This window comes from Octopus bimaculoides, chromosome 25 (genome assembly GCF_001194135.2).
Source record: "Octopus bimaculoides isolate UCB-OBI-ISO-001 chromosome 25, ASM119413v2, whole genome shotgun sequence".
Taxonomy (NCBI): domain Eukaryota; kingdom Metazoa; phylum Mollusca; class Cephalopoda; order Octopoda; family Octopodidae; genus Octopus; species Octopus bimaculoides.
The window spans coordinates 33,235,846-33,253,697 of record NC_069005.1 but is presented as its reverse complement, the minus strand read 5'-3'; the positions used below and the strand labels follow the sequence as shown (position 1 = coordinate 33,253,697).

At 37.9% G+C, this 17,852-nt stretch overlaps 1 protein-coding gene across 1 annotated transcript in view; it reads right to left on the bottom strand.

Annotated features, from left to right (window-relative positions):
- LOC106869079 (protein hobbit) overlaps nucleotides 1–17,852 on the bottom strand; it is a 214,183-nt gene that overhangs the window by 28,305 nt on the left and 168,026 nt on the right. Inside the window, exons 12-34 of the mRNA XM_052976734.1 lie at nucleotides 16,667–16,779; nucleotides 16,022–16,086; nucleotides 15,594–15,775; nucleotides 14,234–14,391; nucleotides 13,779–13,942; nucleotides 12,565–12,883; nucleotides 11,914–12,020; nucleotides 11,035–11,121; nucleotides 10,371–10,482; nucleotides 9,642–9,795; nucleotides 9,261–9,372; nucleotides 8,635–8,720; nucleotides 7,803–7,872; nucleotides 7,520–7,621; nucleotides 6,339–6,398; nucleotides 6,083–6,176; nucleotides 5,446–5,656; nucleotides 4,398–4,570; nucleotides 3,857–3,955; nucleotides 1,696–1,962; nucleotides 986–1,082; nucleotides 485–578; nucleotides 2–82 (exon numbers count right to left, since the gene is read on the bottom strand). Of these exons, the coding sequence (XP_052832694.1) occupies nucleotides 2–82; nucleotides 485–578; nucleotides 986–1,082; nucleotides 1,696–1,962; nucleotides 3,857–3,955; nucleotides 4,398–4,570; nucleotides 5,446–5,656; nucleotides 6,083–6,176; nucleotides 6,339–6,398; nucleotides 7,520–7,621; nucleotides 7,803–7,872; nucleotides 8,635–8,720; nucleotides 9,261–9,372; nucleotides 9,642–9,795; nucleotides 10,371–10,482; nucleotides 11,035–11,121; nucleotides 11,914–12,020; nucleotides 12,565–12,883; nucleotides 13,779–13,942; nucleotides 14,234–14,391; nucleotides 15,594–15,775; nucleotides 16,022–16,086; nucleotides 16,667–16,779 (3,007 nt within the window). The remainder of the gene's footprint in view (nucleotide 1; nucleotides 83–484; nucleotides 579–985; nucleotides 1,083–1,695; nucleotides 1,963–3,856; nucleotides 3,956–4,397; nucleotides 4,571–5,445; nucleotides 5,657–6,082; nucleotides 6,177–6,338; nucleotides 6,399–7,519; nucleotides 7,622–7,802; nucleotides 7,873–8,634; nucleotides 8,721–9,260; nucleotides 9,373–9,641; nucleotides 9,796–10,370; nucleotides 10,483–11,034; nucleotides 11,122–11,913; nucleotides 12,021–12,564; nucleotides 12,884–13,778; nucleotides 13,943–14,233; nucleotides 14,392–15,593; nucleotides 15,776–16,021; nucleotides 16,087–16,666; nucleotides 16,780–17,852) is intronic.

Sequence of the window (17,852 nt, the reverse complement as noted above, 5' to 3'; positions counted from 1 at the left end):
GATTGTCAGGAGAGGGTTTGGTCTCCAGTGTGATGTTCAAATTTAAATTTTGGGAACGGAATCCTTTGAAAGAGTCATGTGCCTAAAAGAAGAGAAACACAAAAGGGACTTAAAACTGTTCATCATCATCATCATCTTTGTTGTTGTCATCTATATTTATTGTAAGCACATTTTCAGAGCTTTAAAAACTATTTTCTTCCAGGATTACATTGTGGAAAATAAATTCTGTTTTGTTTGTTAGTTTTTCAAACCAAGAAAAGGTTTTGGAGAGTTTGAAAGTCTACCTCCATTACTCTGGGGCAGAAAAGAAGGGCTGCCCTTAGAAGACTTAGGGTTAAGGGATACAATACATGTAAAAAATTTGTGCTTATCCCTTTAGGATACAAATATGGTTAGGAAAAGGTTAAGGGTAAAAGATATCTAAGAGATTTAAACAAAAAAAATTCCTTTAGAATACAGTCAAAGAATGAATGAATTTACTTACTTCCATGGAATAGTCTGGGACTTTGTCGGGGGCACAAGGCACGACAGAATGGTGGTCATTTGGGTCTCCTAGACACAGCCATTCTAGTCGGACACTACAAGAAAGAAATAGAGAGAGAGACAAAGACAGAGAATGTATAAAGAAATGATTTTGGTTAGAAACTTTACAGATAATAGCCAAGGAATTAAATTTATTTTAACAGAAACTTGGAACATCAAATTTACAGGGCAGGAGAGTAGACGGGGAATGACATCACCTCAGGTGACAGGTATGATCAGAAGCTGGGGCAGATATTTAAAAATCCATTTCGTGAATCAATGGTGAAATTTCTAAATTTTTTTTTTTATCCGCTATGAATAGCATCTAAATTTAAATATAACAATAATTCATATTCTTTTTTAAAGAAGGTAATGCATGGTTTAAAGTTAATTTAGTTGCTATTTCTAGCTGGCAAAGACTCCATGTACACCAATGGAAAGAAGTGAAACACAGGATACTCACCAAAACTTCAGATTTGGTAAATGTAGGAGTCGACAGTCGTCGTACTTGGAAGCAGTCCGTGCATAGACATCTAAATCTCCCCTCAGGGCAAATTTACCTGAATCAGAAAATAATGATTATTACCAAAATCTTCAATCGATATTTGAAGAGACACGTTTTGAAATAAATAACAGCAACAACAGTAATTGCTGATGGTTGTTATTACTAAAAATTAAAAGAGGTGAAGTCTATTATGGGTATCCCAACTTTAGAATGCAAACATTACATCTCTATATGTGATAAGAGGTGAATGAAAGGATTGGCAACAGGCAGAGCATCCAGCTATAAAACACTGCTTCAGAAAAATCGTCTAACCTATGCCAGCAGGGAAAAGAGGATATAAAAAACACTGATGGTCAAATGATGGTCAAAGTGGTAAAAATGGTAGTGGTGCAGTCACCAAGGACAACCTTGCACGGTGGAGAGGCTGTTACAGCAAGGGTCACTGGCTATTCTCCATGGTAATGCCATTGTAGCCATGACCATAGGGTATAACTGAGTACACCATTTGTTCTGGGATGTGTGGGCCATTGTCCCCTCCACTTTCTGCTGCTTAATCCATTCCCCACTTTTTTTTTCTTTTTCTGTTTTTCTTTCTTTCCATGTAATTAAATTGTGGTTCAAAAGAAGATTGGTGCATAAAACAAGCATCCTAAACAAAATCAGCTTACCATTTGTCCAGTCGAGGATTAGGTCTCTCCATGTCCAGTCCATGAATTCTGTAATGTTACAGGGGTCAAACGAGGCATGGTAGAGCCAACGCATCTGTTGTACAGACATAGTAAGCCGACCATGAAACAGTAAACGTAACTTGTCCCAAAACGGCAGAGGTCGACTCGGGTCAACTGAAGGCCTGTTCACCATTTCCATCATCAAACTCACTTGAGCAAATGTTGGTTCCCAGCAAGAACCATATCCCATGGTCAAATCTTCAATATCTACAACACAAGATGGACATCATAATGGAATGCATGATTAAAAACTCAATATCTGTAGACAAGACTAATAGCATAATAGTATGGATAGTTGCACATCAATATCTACAACAGAAAACAGACAGTGTAATGGTCTGTGGTCTTTTGGTTTGGGCCAGCAACTCCCAGTGCAGTTGTAGAACCACTATTGTGATAGATGGCAGGTCTTGGGTATGTTTAGACCCGGTAGAGTGCATCCATTGCCAGGTCTGACCAAGGCTAATTTGTTTTGGTAAGAAGCTTGCTTCCCAACCATAAGGTTCTGGGTTCAGTCTCACTGCATGGTATGTTTTGATAGCAATCCACCAGAGACAGCCCCTAGTTCTGTGACACAAACTCTCTGTTCAAAAGTGATGTAGATTAAAACCTTCCATCAAAACAACATGCAAATTTAAATTCCAAACACCGGGTTAATAATGGTTTCAAATTTCGGAGGAAGGGGCTTGTCAATTACATCAGCCCCAGTGCGCAACATATACTTATTTTATCGAGCCCCAAAAAGTTGAAAAGCAAAGCCAACCTTGGAGGAATTTGAACTCAGAAAGTAAAGATGAATGAAATGTCATTAAGCATTTTGTCCAGTATGCTAACGATTCTTTTCTACTCTAGGCACAAGGCCTGAAATTTTGGGGGAGTGGGGTAGTCGATTAGATCGACACCAGTACACAACTGGTACTTAATTTATCAACCTCGAAAGGATGAAAGGCAAAGTCGACCTCGGCAGAATTTGAACTCAGGACGTAAAGTCATATGAGGTAGCGCTAAGCCTTTCGCCCAGCATGCTAACGTTTCTGCCAGGTCATTGCTCCACACCAGTTCAATAACGACAAAATTATGTTACAAAAGTCTTCATTATTTCCAAAAGTGAAGGAAACAAATGCAGTGAGTTACAACAAAAATACGCAACAAAAATGGTAAAAACCTGAATGTCTATAAGACAAAACAATATTTTGGTTGATATAGTAAAATGCTCAATCTCTGTAAGACCCAGCAGACAATTATAATTGTATAAATGGTAAAGAGGTCAATAACTCTAAGACAAAACTATAATGTCATAGACAAAAAGAGCAAAGATACACAGTTATTGGTAACAATGTACAAAATATTGATTTCTACAAGTGAAAAATAATCGATGCTCCGTTGTGGATATTGATTACATCAATAATTATTGGTGTCCAAAATAGGAATCAATATTATTTACAAGCAGCCATTAGTGACCAAATGGACAAAAGTTATTCCCCTTCGTCACTTTAGCATTTTCTATTACCAATGATCATTATATTTAATTAGCGTAAGATAATTGTTTTGTTTTAATATAATTATTGTTTAAGGGAAATAATTAAAATTTACTCAGAAAGGTAATCATATCATCAAAAACCTGGCTTGACTCAACAATGAAGTCTTTATGTGGTTAGTCAAGTAACTAGAAACAGCAGCTAAATATCTTTCAAATTACACCTGACTGTCTTAAAAATATATACATAACTTTAGAGTCTGTTCAGGGTTGTCTCACTTTGGTTTCATCTATTGAGAAGGGCTAAGGAGCTAGAAACGCATCTGGAAGTCTGCTAGGCGAAGACACTGAGCAGATCTGGGGTTTTTCATACCTTTTACCATAAGCAAGAGAGGTATGTGGAACAAACAGGGGCTGCAATGCGGGTGGAGCACTTGCAGAAAACAGCACTGCTTGGAACTGCTCGAATACTCCGGAAGGTACTCAGAAAATAAGAGGTGTTACTTTAGTTCACTAGTTGTGAACAGCTGACACCATAGTACATCTCCAGCATTAGAAGCTGTGCAAAGACAATATAAGAATGATAATAATAATAATAATAATAATAATAATAATAATACTCACCACAGCTTAAATCATAGAAAAACTTAATGGGAGGTAGGCTACGTTCAACTTCCATATCTTCCCATGGTGATTTTATTTCAACAGAACACATACGTTTGGCTAAAACAGAAATATTTTGAATTAAAGAAATAAAGGTTTTATGAAATATACTGGCACAGAATCAATTAAACTTTAACACTAATTAAAGCAACCAAAAATCAACTACCACCACGAATTAGTAAATGAAGGAGCCGACTGACATGCTAAAAATAGCAGCCAAATCTCCCTCAGATCACATCCTACTCTCTTAAAATATTAAGGGTATGCATGTCTAAGTAGTACTCAGCCACTTGCATGTCAATTTCATGAGCAGGCTGTTCCATTGATCAGATCATTGATACACCAATACATACACAACTACCACATCTATACATGCACTACTGCCACCACAACCACTACCATCACACATACATCACTGCAATCACACACACACTACCACCCACACACTGCCAGAACATTTCCCACCATGACCACCACAACTACTGCTGCTGCTGCTACTTACATCGTTTGATCCCTTCTTGTGCAGCCCCAATCATTTTACCCCAGGCATGCATGTCCTTCACTTCCAACATTGACTGTGGGTAATCTCGCAGGAAGATGTGGATGTCTGTCACATCCATTGTCACCATTCGGCACCATAGAGTATTGAACTCCAGACCTTCCTCGGGATAAGGACTGAAACAAAACAAGAAACAACGCATCAATGGGTGAGGGTTTGTGCAGCAGGGTAAGGGGCAGAAGAAAGGACGTAAAAGAACAGAAGTACAGGAAACTATGCTGCATTTGTGTGTGTGTGTGTGTGTGTGTGTGTGCGCACATGTACAAATGGTAACGTAGTGCAGTGATGGCAGGGTGTGTGTGTGCGTATTTATGTTGGTTTTGCGGTTGATATTTGTGTCATAGGAACACAATCTTTTAACTTTCCAAACAATGAAACGGTTCCAGTGGTAGACATATCAAGCCAGTGCCACCATGGAAATGTGGACCTTAAAATAATAATAATAATAATAATAATAATAATAATAATGACTAGCAGGACTTGTGAATATTTCACAGAATTAAAGGTAAACCTATTGAGTTATTTCGGACAACTTTATCCAAAAAACCTGAAAGTGTAGCCTGTGTTGTGTCTGTATGGAAAGATAGTCGGTCATCTGCGCTATTCATTGAAAAGGGAAGGAAATTGGAATATGATGATTACATAATGCATTTTATATATACACTTTATATACTTAATGCACGATTTTATAGACTTAATATGCAGCATTCAGAAAATAAATATTCATTCTTATTTTTACATTTTCCCCATAAACAAAAAAAGATATCCTGTACATATAAGATGACAATCTTAGTGATGATAGCTTCAATGATGATAACATTTACAATGAAGGTAGTGGTGGTGATGATGATGATGATGGTGGTGATGACAATGATGATGACCATGATGATGATGGTAAGAGAAACAAAAAAAAGAGTCAACACCAACTCCCATCTCGAACCTCACCATGCCCCTTTTCCCCTAACAAAAATCTCTCCTGATAGAAAGTTACCTGTCAGGGTCCACCTGTTTCATGTGCTCCACCACAGCCTCTTTGCCATGATAGGAGAGGTCGGCTAGGGCCACAATTTCAAGATTCTCCATCTGACAGCTCAACAACTTAGCTTTGATTGGTGACTTAGCATAAAGCTGTTTGGAACGTTGAATGTAAATCTCAGCACTTTTCTTGGCTAGAGAAGTGTAAAGCTCTTCAAACCTGTTACCTGCAAAAGAAACATTACTGTTATTATTATTATCATCATTGTTTCTTAAGGCCTTTAAGACCCTTCAACATTTATATCTTTATTAGAGTATTTGGTAGTTTCAGGCAAATTTATTTCATTGGATTATTATTATTGTTGTTATTAAGGTGGTGAGCTAGCAGAATTGTCACCATACTGAATAAAACACTTGGCAGCATTTCTTCCAGATCTTTATGTTCTGAGCCTAAATTCCACAAAGATCGACTTACCCTTTCAGGGCCAATAAAAGAAAGTACCAGCCAAAGTGGGGGTCAATATAATCAACAAACTCCTCTCACCCTAAAATTGCTGGCCTTGTGCCAAATATTTGAAACCATTATTACTATTATTATTATTTTTATTATTGTTGTTTTTTAGTTGGTAGAGCATAGGTTGTAAAGGTCTTACATGGTAGTAATCCGTGAGCTTTCTGTATATTCAGGATTTTTTGGTCGAGAACAAAACGTCGTTTCTCACTTTCAACCCATTCGTCTTGTAAGAGCTACAATATAGACAAGAGACAAGGCATAAGAGGAGGAGGAGGCGGGGGAGGAGTTTGGACATCGCATATGAAATAAGATGAGAGATTGTGTGTCACAGAGGAGAAACTGACAAACAAACCCTCAAACTAAGCAATGATATATGAAAGAAATAAAGACCTTACCTCATAATTACAGTTGAGGGTCACTTCAAAGGGATCGTCTCCAAGGGTTACACAGAACTCCTAAAGAAATGGGGGGAAGAGAGAAACAGAGAAAGATAACAATGTTAAACAACTTCAATTCATCCATTCATTCACACAATGCTTTGGTACATTTATATCGAGGTCAAATACCTGGGTGGGTGGCTGATACACATGGATGGTACTCCAGGTAGTCTTCAATGTCAGGTGGATACAGAAATCGATCAATAAGCAACTCTTTATTGATCTTCCTTAATTGTTGTGCGCAAGAGAGACAGTAATGCTGGTATGGACATGTAATGCATATGTTGGGGGAGAAGGGGGGGGGGATTCAGGTGGATGGAACCAGCGGAAGAGAAAGACCAAAGAGGGCAAAAGAAGAAGTGATGAAAGCAGGAAACTGGAAATAGCAAAGGAATACAATCGGTGGAATGCTGCACTGGAGAGGCACTGTCCAACCAAAGCAGACACAGAAAAATGGATGTAAAAAAAATGATGACAATGGTGATAGCACTAACTAGAATGTGTGAAATATCTTATTGTATATCTACAACCTGGCCACTGATACTATTTCACTGCACCTCCACTGTGCCAATGTTCAGTTTATAGATATACGATAACGTTTTTTGATACTCTATACTATACAATATCATCATCTCACCATCATTTAACGTCTGCTTCCTATGCTAGCAAGTGTTGGACAGTTTGACAGGAACTGGAAAGTTGCAAGGCCACGTTGAGCTCCAAAATCATCTTTGGTATGATTTCTACAGCTGGATGCCCTTCCTAACACCAACCACTCGAAGGATTTTACTGGGTGCCTTTTTTTTTTCAAGCCACTGGCTCTAGTGAGGTTGCCATGTAACTTGCAAGACAGAAGAGAAGAGATCAAGGAAGAAACTCCCATTATTAAGAGGAAGTATGTGGGAGGGGAAGGTGATGAAGGTGGGTGGCTTTATGTCAGATGTTGGAAGGCCAAAGAATGATGGAGGGATAAGCAAAAGGGTCTTGCTATAGAGGAGATACAATAACACTGTTACAAAATGGCCCTTAACACTCTACCATTCATGGAGTAATTATTTCAGTTTCAAGCTAGGGCCTCCTCATATGAAATCCTTTACCCAAACAAATGCAACTCTGACATATGTTGTTTTCTAATTTACCTGTATTTTGATTTTGATGTCTGGAGGTAGTCTACTGCTTGATGTGAACTCTTTCCGTTTGATCTTGTGAACTAACTTCAGCCACTTCATTATGTTAATCACCTGTAACACGAGCAAAAAGTAGTATCAGTGGGGAAGACAGTATAGTTGGTTACGTCAACCCCAGTATATAACAGGTACCTCATTTATTGAGTTCAGAAAGATGAAAAACAAAATTAAAAAATTGCTCTATATTAACAAAAAACACTCACAAAAAAGTAGTACAACGAAAGCTGTATCTTACCTCTTCAAAACAAACCCCAATATTATATTGGTATGGGAAATTTATTGATAACTTTTTCATAGAGACAATCCTTTGAAAATAAAAACAAAAGATAAATGTAGGATATGTGTGTGTATGCATGGAAAATGGATGTTAAATGGTGATGAAGACGATATATACACAGACATGACAGAAGTAAATAGACACCCCATAAAACATGGTTTTTCTAACTTGTAAAGATTTATATTTTTTATTAATTGACATTTTTATGTTTCAGGTTCTACAGGGTGCCCACAAAGTCTGGGTACATGGCCATTAACACATACTTTAAGAAATTATTATTTCTTACAAAGTGTTCTCCCAATGATCCACTACAGTGAGGCATCCAAATAAAGTTAGAACACCCAATGCTGAGTTCATTTAACTGCAATGCTAACACTTATGTAAGAACCAAACATTTATACTAAGTATTCCCCTACACACACATATATATATATAATAAAAAAAATAGAAATCCTTGGCTATTATTTATTCTCCATTACATGTGTTTCATTTGCTAATAGGAATCACAAAGATTTGCATGTTATATATTTTTGACTCACATACAGCACCAACTATGGATACATATTGATTGTAATATTGGAATAAGTAGATGTGCTTCAAGAGGGAACAGCTGAGATTTACCCTAACTAATGCAGCCATCTGGCTCGCCAGACCTCAGTCAAACCGTCCAACCCATGCCAGCATGGAAAGAGGTCGTTAAACGACGACGATGATGATGATGATGATGATTTTTATATGATATATGGTGTAGTGTGTAGTATCTGCTGCAAAATAAAGCAAGACTACTTACCAAGCCCGGTTATAGGGAGAAATTTCTTTGAAAGCTTCTCGCTCTCTTTGGAGTGGACTCTCTGAAAAACTCTCCAACAATAGATCCTGCAAAAGAAAAAAGGGATTATAAAATTAAGGAGTTAGGATAGGGATACCCCCAATCAAAAGAATATGATGAACATATATAGATATCTATACATCCAATGCATGACAATAGGGTTCAGAAGTTCACTTCACAGCTATGTGGTTTTGGGTTCAGTCCCACTGTGTGGCACTAAGGACAAGGCAGCCTTTGGCTGTCCAAAACCTTGTCTGTAGATTTCATAGACAGAAACTGGAAGAACACCACTGTGGATGAATATATATGTGGATGTGTGGGGGGGGGGGCATGTAAGTATGTGCCTGTGTTTTAGGCTATTTTTTTGAAATTCAAGCAGCTACATCATGCATGTTAGAGCCATTCCAGCCAATTACGAAGATACAAACTAAGACTTGATCAACCCTGGGTGGGTCAGTTGTTAAAGGGCATCTGGTGTTGAAAGACCCAAAATCCCAAGTCCCCAGAAACATCGTTGACAATGCACCCCAGGGCATCTGTGACGTGTACCTTAAAAGGAGAGTGAAAAAACAAGAAAATGAACTTACTTCAATATAAAATATAGGATTATCATCAAAGTGGATGTCGAGTTGAGGAATTTCGGTTAGAACATCTTTGGAAGTTTTTGACAGGACTAAACCATCGATGAAGACTGTCATACTGGGATATAGGAGAGAGAGAGAGAGAGAGAGAGAAATAAAGAGAGTAACTGATACTGACAAGGTAATAAGAGGGAGAGAGTAATCGATAATGACAGAGTAATGAGAGAGAGAGAGAGAGAGTGGAACAGAAAGAGACAAATGCAACACACACACACACACATACTCTAGTGTGTGTGTGTGAAAGAGAGATGGAGAAAGCAGAAAGAGGTTTGTATCAAGTGCAAGGTGGGGCCCGAATAAGCCTTGACAATAATACCAACAACTCACTTGTGGTTGCCGGGAAGATTTGCTGAAAAGACAGTTCTTGCTTGTAGAATAAGATTAACGGAAATATTCTGAGATTTCACATCTGATAGCACCGATGTCTTTTGGACTTTTGGTTCACTAACAACAGCAGCAGCACCACTAGCAGCAGATAATTCTGAAAAAACAAAGAAAGATGATGAATACAATTACATTTTATGTGATATTAATTCATTCTTTGTTTCACCTTGATGTCTGTGTGTAGTGTGTGTATGAGCATGAAATTACATGCACACCACACACGTATGTACGGCAGATTAAAACGGATTTAGAAACCCAAACTGTTTCCTCAGTCAGACCCCCTGCAAATACTGACAAGCAGAATTTATAGAAGTAGACAGTTTTATGCAAAAAAAAAAAGAGGAAAAAATGTCTTTCATTGTTTCAGTATCAACAAAACAGAATAGTCACACTGGCGGGGGTCGAGAGATTTTCATCCCTACACCAAAATTTGAGCTGGTGCTTCAGGATGAAGGTTGGCAAGACAAAATAATTGGACAAAAGAGGTTGATAGAGGAAATATCAGACTCTTAATATAATAAATCCTGGGGTGTGATTTGTTTGACCGAACCCTTCATGGTGGTGCTTTGGCATTGCAGCAGCCCAATGACTGAAACAAGTAAAAGGGAGATGCTTGGCTGACGGCAGTTTCCCCCCCCCCCATCTTGTGTGGGGGAAAAATATTCCACAAACCTTTCAGCTTCTTCTGGAGGTTCTGAACGTCTTCTAAGAACTGTATCAGGCAGCAATGAACGCATGTCTCCCAGAATAACTGGATTTCATGTGGAATTAAGAGAGTGAGGCCCTGAAAGGTAACAGAGGTGGATTAAAGTAGTTATCGAGAAGTAACTTTGGCAGCAACAACACAAACTCACATACAAGATGGACAATCTCAAATATATAGTGACAGGCACAACATACTCAAAAAACAGGCAAACATTTTTCGTGGGGTTATGATGTCAACCCTTCTGTTATAGACAATATATGAGGGTTCTGCAGCGTCTGGTCGAGCAACCTGCACAGGTGATTGGGTTATAGTGATCAAACGTTTGTGCTGTCCATTAGCTAACTCCTTTCATCAAATCGACATTGCCTGTACAGGGGAATGATGTGTCACACATCACATGTCAAAACAATCACACAGCAAAGTGAAATGAAAGTATCTTGCTCAAGAACACAATGCATCACTCAGTCAGAGAATTGAAACCAAGATCTTGTGGTCATGAGTGCAACACTCTGACCACTAGGTCAAGCACTGTCACTGGTTGTGATATAAACATGAGCAAATCTACAAAACAAGGGTGGACACAAAAAACATGATATAAAGTAATGAATTGTTGTGAAGCCTGTTACCAACCTTTTCCACCTGTTTATAGTTGATTTGGACTTCATGGAGCTGAATGACCGAGTCTTTAATATCGGCACATTTCTGCAGAGTCAGGAACTGTACAAAGATGGTAAAACAAAGAATTAGCAAAGAGTATAAGACTAAAGAAATTGTCTGTTGCCAAAGTAACACACTCCTGTCACTTGCGACACAGAGTGAGTCAGTTAAAATTAACCCTAAACACATTAGGAGGACAATGTTTAACCTTGATGTTTGTTATAAATAAGGGACGATTCTCATCAAGGGTAAGCAGCTCCCTAAAATGGTTGAGATTATTTGTTTAGGACCAAATTACTTTACAGATATAGTGGGGAGAAACGACAGAATTGGGATAGCAACAGATAAAATACATTGATCCAAGTTCAAATCCAACCCAGATCCATTTTGTCCATCTTTCTAGAGTCAAAATAATATGTAGGAGGTCAATAAAATATTTCTGGGGTCCAAGTAATTGACTCTACCTTAAAAGGTAGAGCCACACTGAGGTTCAAAGACTGAAATCAATGAAAGATTCAAACAGTATAGGATAGTAGCAACAGTGGTTTTCAATGCCAATGTTGAAGCTACAGTGGAGTAGTGTACTTCGTTTATCACACAGAAACACCAGCTGATATTTTAGAGAGAGAGATTGTATGCTGTCATTCAATTGCTAGAAATAGTAGTCAAATCTCTCTCAAATCATCTTAAAAAGCAGAAGGACATACTTTAGCTAATACAGTCTAAGAAACAGGATAATCACAACTAAAACGGGTCTGAGCACAGATTTACTGGATTGGGGCTGTCCTGGGTATAAACAGCAACTGAAATACTTGGGCTGGGCTGAAGCTCTAAAGAACCATAAATACTTACACTGTCGGCAATGGTAAGGTAAACTAATTTACAACTGACCACCGGAATAATTGCCTGATGTTGTCGGTATTCAAGAGACACAGCATCAAGGCATAACAGCAGGCACACTAGAATGACAGGAAAATAATTATTGGTTAATGAAGACGTCATTAATAGAAGCAAGGCTTTGATATTGAAGAATTCATTCAGCTTTTCTGCTAATTCAAATTTAATATACAAATGGAGATAAACGAGAGGAGAGTATCTGAGGCAGGGATTGATAAGGTGCTTGTAACATTAGAATGTTTAGTCAGTCATCACAACATTTGACAGAAGAACAGGGTTTGTTGTAGAATAGGGGACAGATAACAGGACTGGTATAGCAACAGACAAAACACATTGGACTAAGTTCAAATTTCACCCATGTCCTTAGCAGTGTACAGGATGCTTTTTATGCAGCACCAGCAATAATGATAGAATAATTTAGGATGGTAGCAATGGTGGTGGTGTAGTAGTAGTAGTAGTAGTATAAGTAAAAGTTACAGGAGGAAGAAACAGAAAGTTAACGGATTGAAGATTGCAGTGTGTAGGTGAATGAGGGAGAAAAAGGGTGAATTAAAGACCCACCAAACATAAATTGTATGAGGAGGAGGAGGAGGAGAAGAATTTCACCTTTGTGGTTGTTACAAGCAAAAAGGTTGAGATTGAGCACTTTGTAGTTGATGGAATATAACAAGGAGTTGAACCATGTAGGGGCCACAGGTTCTGAGTGATCACTTGTAACTGTCTCTTCTGTCAATGACTGCACTCCTCCTTCTACAGCAGAACTACTTGTGGTGGTGGTGGTGAGGACCAAAGGTGTTGATTTCTTCTTCCACTTTGGTAAATATTTGACCAATTCAACCAATGTGTCCATGGCAGTGGTTGACCATTCCAACTGGATGTTATCCTTCATACCATTCACCTTCAGTTCCTTACCCAATTTGGAAACCTAAAATATTAAGTTAATAAGGGTAAGGTGTAGAGTGAGGCGTGGGAGTTGCCATGAATACACACATACGCACTACAGCATTCATGCATACACACATACACACAAGCAGAAACATTCGTGTACAAGCACATATGCCACATCAGACACTTGCACACATACAGAGAAAATACACCACATTGCAAACACACACACACACACACACACACAAATACATAGATATACATACACATATTATTTGACATCATTTCAAACATGAAATAAACCCCAGACTCTTATCAACCCACCCCTGTTACAGGTAGACTTCTCCACTGTAGTTTCCCCCCACAAACTCCTGTCTTCAATGAGAAAGATTAAGATAAGCTAAAGACGGGTTGTATGTCTTTGCTTAACAACACTTTTCTTAACGAAGAATTCACAGTGTGTTTATATTTTAAGAAGGAAACTTGGTATAAGAGGCACCAGACGTTGTGTGCAAGAGAGAAGACTGTGTTGGTTTGGTCATGTGAGGCGTATGGGTGAGGACAACTGTGTAGACAAGTGTAAACCGAGGAAGACATGGGACCAAGTGATTAGAAAGGATCTTCAGATGTTGGGCCTCACTACTGAGGAAACGACAAGTGACCAGGAGATGTGGTGATTTGCTGCACTTGATAAGAGACGTCAAACTAATTAAAATCCCTGTCTTCCACACGTACAGGGGCTTTGTCCTTTCAGGTGCCGGTGCCACTTAAAAAGCACCTGTGCCTGTGCTCTGTTAATGCATTCATGCAGGTGCTGCGTTTATGCAGGACCAGGTGTGCTGCTGTACAGGAGAAACATGACAAAACCAGCAATTGGTCTTTATTCTTAAATGTCTTCTTTTGACTAATTAACAGAAGAATCAAGAAATGGTTACCCGGATCATAATAATTCCCAAGTAGACAATGTTATCCCAATAATGTCTCTTGTTGTTGAAACTGTCATGTGACACTTTGACGGTGGCCAGTTGACAATAGACAGACTGGACATCCAGCTCAGCTGAAACATCATAGCGGTCAAGCCAAGAACATTCTGGAACATCTGTGAAGAAAAGAAAACAAAAATGGTGTAGTTGTTGTTGTTGTGTAGTCTTACATCAGCCCTGATCAAGTACATTTACAGTAAAAGACAGTCCAGCATGGAAAATGGATGTTAGACAATGATGATTATTTCTGGTAATGTCTGCCATCATGTGTGACCTTTTCTTTACAACTTTAACACAGAACACACACACACACACCCTCCACAACACTTCCAAATAATCATTTTCTATTTGCTGCATTTACTGTCTATGGAGGGTAAAAATAACCAAATAAAATTTTGAATTCTTACTTTTAATGCCAACTTTAGAGTTCTTGGAGTTCCAGGTAGCTTTCAGGTGAGTCAAACCAAAGACTAAACCTGATGAAGTATATGTTGAAATTCCACACAACACATTAGATAATTCAAGATTGACTTTGTGGTTTAAAGTTCTGGACAGCAGCAGGTGTCTGGAATATCATTGAAATAAACAAAAGAATTTCATTATGTAACACAAGGTTGTTTTGATATTTTTTAAATATTTTCCTTTGCTTACAAGGGTGAGACAAAGGTACAGTATTTCAACAGATTGGTAACAAAGGGGTTAAACAACAGTCTATTACTTGGTATGAACTTAAAGTGTAGCTGAAATAGAGGGAAGCACCTGATTAAGTGAGACCAAATTTCACTTCCTGATTATAGCTGTCTCACTTCATCATTGTACAGAGATAAGCATCAACATCATGCAGTGTCATTGAAGTGTGAATAAGCCAAGATGAAAGTTGATTCAAACCAGGTTTTAGTTTACTTAATGTTCCACTGACATTTACTGACAGAACTTTAAAGACAGCTGTTCACAAAGATATTTATAGCAGGAATAATAATAGCAGGTAGTAACTGCAGAATCTCACAGAGATTCCATAACCATTTCTATTAATGTTATAAGTATAGCATGAATTTACATACATTTATTACATTCTCTGCTACCCTCAAAATTAAAAAAAAAACCCACAATATTATCAGAATATCATCATCATCATCGTTTAACGTCTGTTTTCCATGCTGGCATGGGTTGGACGATTTGACTAAGGACTGGTGAGCCAGAGACTCAAAGATCATTTGACACAACAAATACCCATGTCAGATGAAGTAGATTTTTAGATTCTAAAAATGTTATGGTTTTTTTCAGATGACGATGCCATCCTAACACTCATACTGCACATTCTCCATACAGTGGCATGGGGACATTGAGAGGCTAGTTGGGACATCCCTATCATACAGGAAGGGATTCAGTTTGTAAAACACGAAGGAGGGGCCTTGACTGGAGTGGACATGTCCAGATAAACCAAAACTAGGACACAGCATGGTCAAGCAAGAAATGACTAACATTCTAGAAATGTGTTACTGAAAACACGTTTAATGTAGAATTCAAAAGACTTTGGACACAAAATTTGTCAACTTTGTAACTGGTGCTTATGTTTTATAGACCCTGGAGGAATGAAAGGCTAAGTTGACTTTGATAGAACTTGAACAGAGAACGTAAAAAGGGCATAACTAAATACAACAAGGCATTTTTGTCCATTGTTCAATCAACTCCCTCAATCCCACTGTTATAAAATAATCAACCACAACAACATTAAAAAACAAAAAAAAATTAAGTTTGAAAACTCACAGAGAAGATGTTTTGGAAGAACTGGAAGGAAGTTTTGGAGCTGTCGATGGCCGTCTGGTAGATTTCTCAGAACTTGACAGAATCTGAGTCAAAATTGACTCCCATTCTTTCATTTCATCACATTGCCAATGAAGATGGCACATTGATACATTCACATCCAATAAACTTTGATCTTTATTGATCTACAACAACAACAACAACATTTTATAATTTAAGTACAACTCTATTTTCTTTATAAAGAGAATAACATAAACAGTGTTTGTGCCAAATATTGAAGGTAAATTCTGAGACAGGTGTTCAAGACACAGCTGGGGTAAGGTGCTGAAGTATGAACACTGTGATTAGTCAGCCAACACCTTGTAGTGTCTAAGTCTAGAATTGTCTAAAGCAAGCTGTAGCCAGTGTCTAGCCTTGCACACAATACTCACCTGTAATTTCATGTGGGATTTCTCCAGGTGCGCATAATCGGAGGACGGAGAGGTCACTATGAACTCTGAAACAAATAAACAACAACAAGAACATTACTAATAACAACAACAACATTGGTTTCTTCTACAGACACAAGGCCAGGCAGCTATGGGAAAAGGGTGGAATATTCCATTAGTTCCACTTTGGTATTTTTACACAGATATTCTATTTTATCACACTGCTTTTAGAGGGATGACAGGCAAAGTTGCCATCAACAGATTTTGAACTCAGAACATAAGGGATCACAAGGCACTTTGACCGACCATTCTCCAATCTACTACTGTCTATTAATAATGATTTCAAATTTTGGCACAAAGCCAGCAATTTTGGAGGAGGGGGTAAGTCAATTACATCAACCCCAGCATGCAACTGGTACTTATTTTAATTGACCCAGAAAGGTTGAAAGGCAAAGTCAATCCCAGTGATATTTGAACTCAGAACGTAAGTAAAGGGCAAAGAACCACCTTTGGATTATATAATGAAAATCAAGGAGTTAGGGGAGTGAGGAGGGGGGAATGAAACTATAAGGGGTGAAAAGATTAGTCCTCGACTGAAACATCAGAACTCATTCTGTAATTACTAATTAGGGATATTAATGAACTCACCTTCAATTAACAAACAACCAGAGATGTTGATGTGTTCAGTGCCAGATCTTTGATGATGATGATGTTGATGGTGGCTCTCTAAGTGGAATGTTTTCAAATTAACAGACAGGCTACTGTAACATAACAGATTACTGTAGAGAGATTACTGTACATAAACAGATGGATTACTATAGATAAACAGATGGATTACTATAGATAAACAGATGGACCACTGCATATAAATATTAACAAGTAGATTGCTATACATAGAAATATTAGATTACTATAGATTAACAAATGGATTACTGTACATTAATTTATTAACAACAGACAGATTACCACACATAAACAGATTACTATATCAACAGATAAACAAACAGATAGATTTTTAATACCTCTGCCGAAAGAATACGAATTTCAGAAGATGCTCAGATAAGAAATTTTTGAATAAACTATTGTATCAGATTACTGTAGATTAACAGATTACATAACCAGATTATCAGATAGATTACTGCAGACAGCCAGATTAAGAGATAAAATAAACTATTATATCAGATTACTGTAGATTAACAGAATATTGTACAATAACAAAGAACTGTAATTAAACTGATTAATTGATTTCATAATTAATTTTAATTCTAGAGAAAAATATATGTATTGTAATTTGTCTGTGAAGAAGGGAGAAGAGTGGCTAGAATGTTATGGAGCCTACATTCTTTTTAGTTCCTCTCATGTACAATGACTATTTCTGGGAGATGGTGGTCTTTTTATTATTGTAGAGAAGGGGTGACAGGATATATTCCAGGTTTTACATTGCTGAACAGCTAAGATATCTCTGTCTCCCTGGAGGGAAGAACATAAATAAATAATTCAGATTTAAATTTCAGACTGAAATGCGTGAGTGTAATAAATGAAGATGAATGGTGAACAACAGTTCAATGCATGCTACAAATGTTTCAGCAGCATGGTAATTTATTTGCAATCAATCATCATCATCATCATCATCGTTTAACGTCCGCTTTCCATGCTAGCATGGGTTGGACGATTTGACTGAGGACTGGTGAAACCGGATGGCAACACCAGGCTCCAGTCTGATTTGGCAGAGTTTCTACAGCTGGATGCCCTTCCTAACGCCAACCACTCAGAGAGTGTAGTGGGTGCTTTTACGTGTCACCCGCACGAAAACGGCCACGCTCGAAATGGTGTC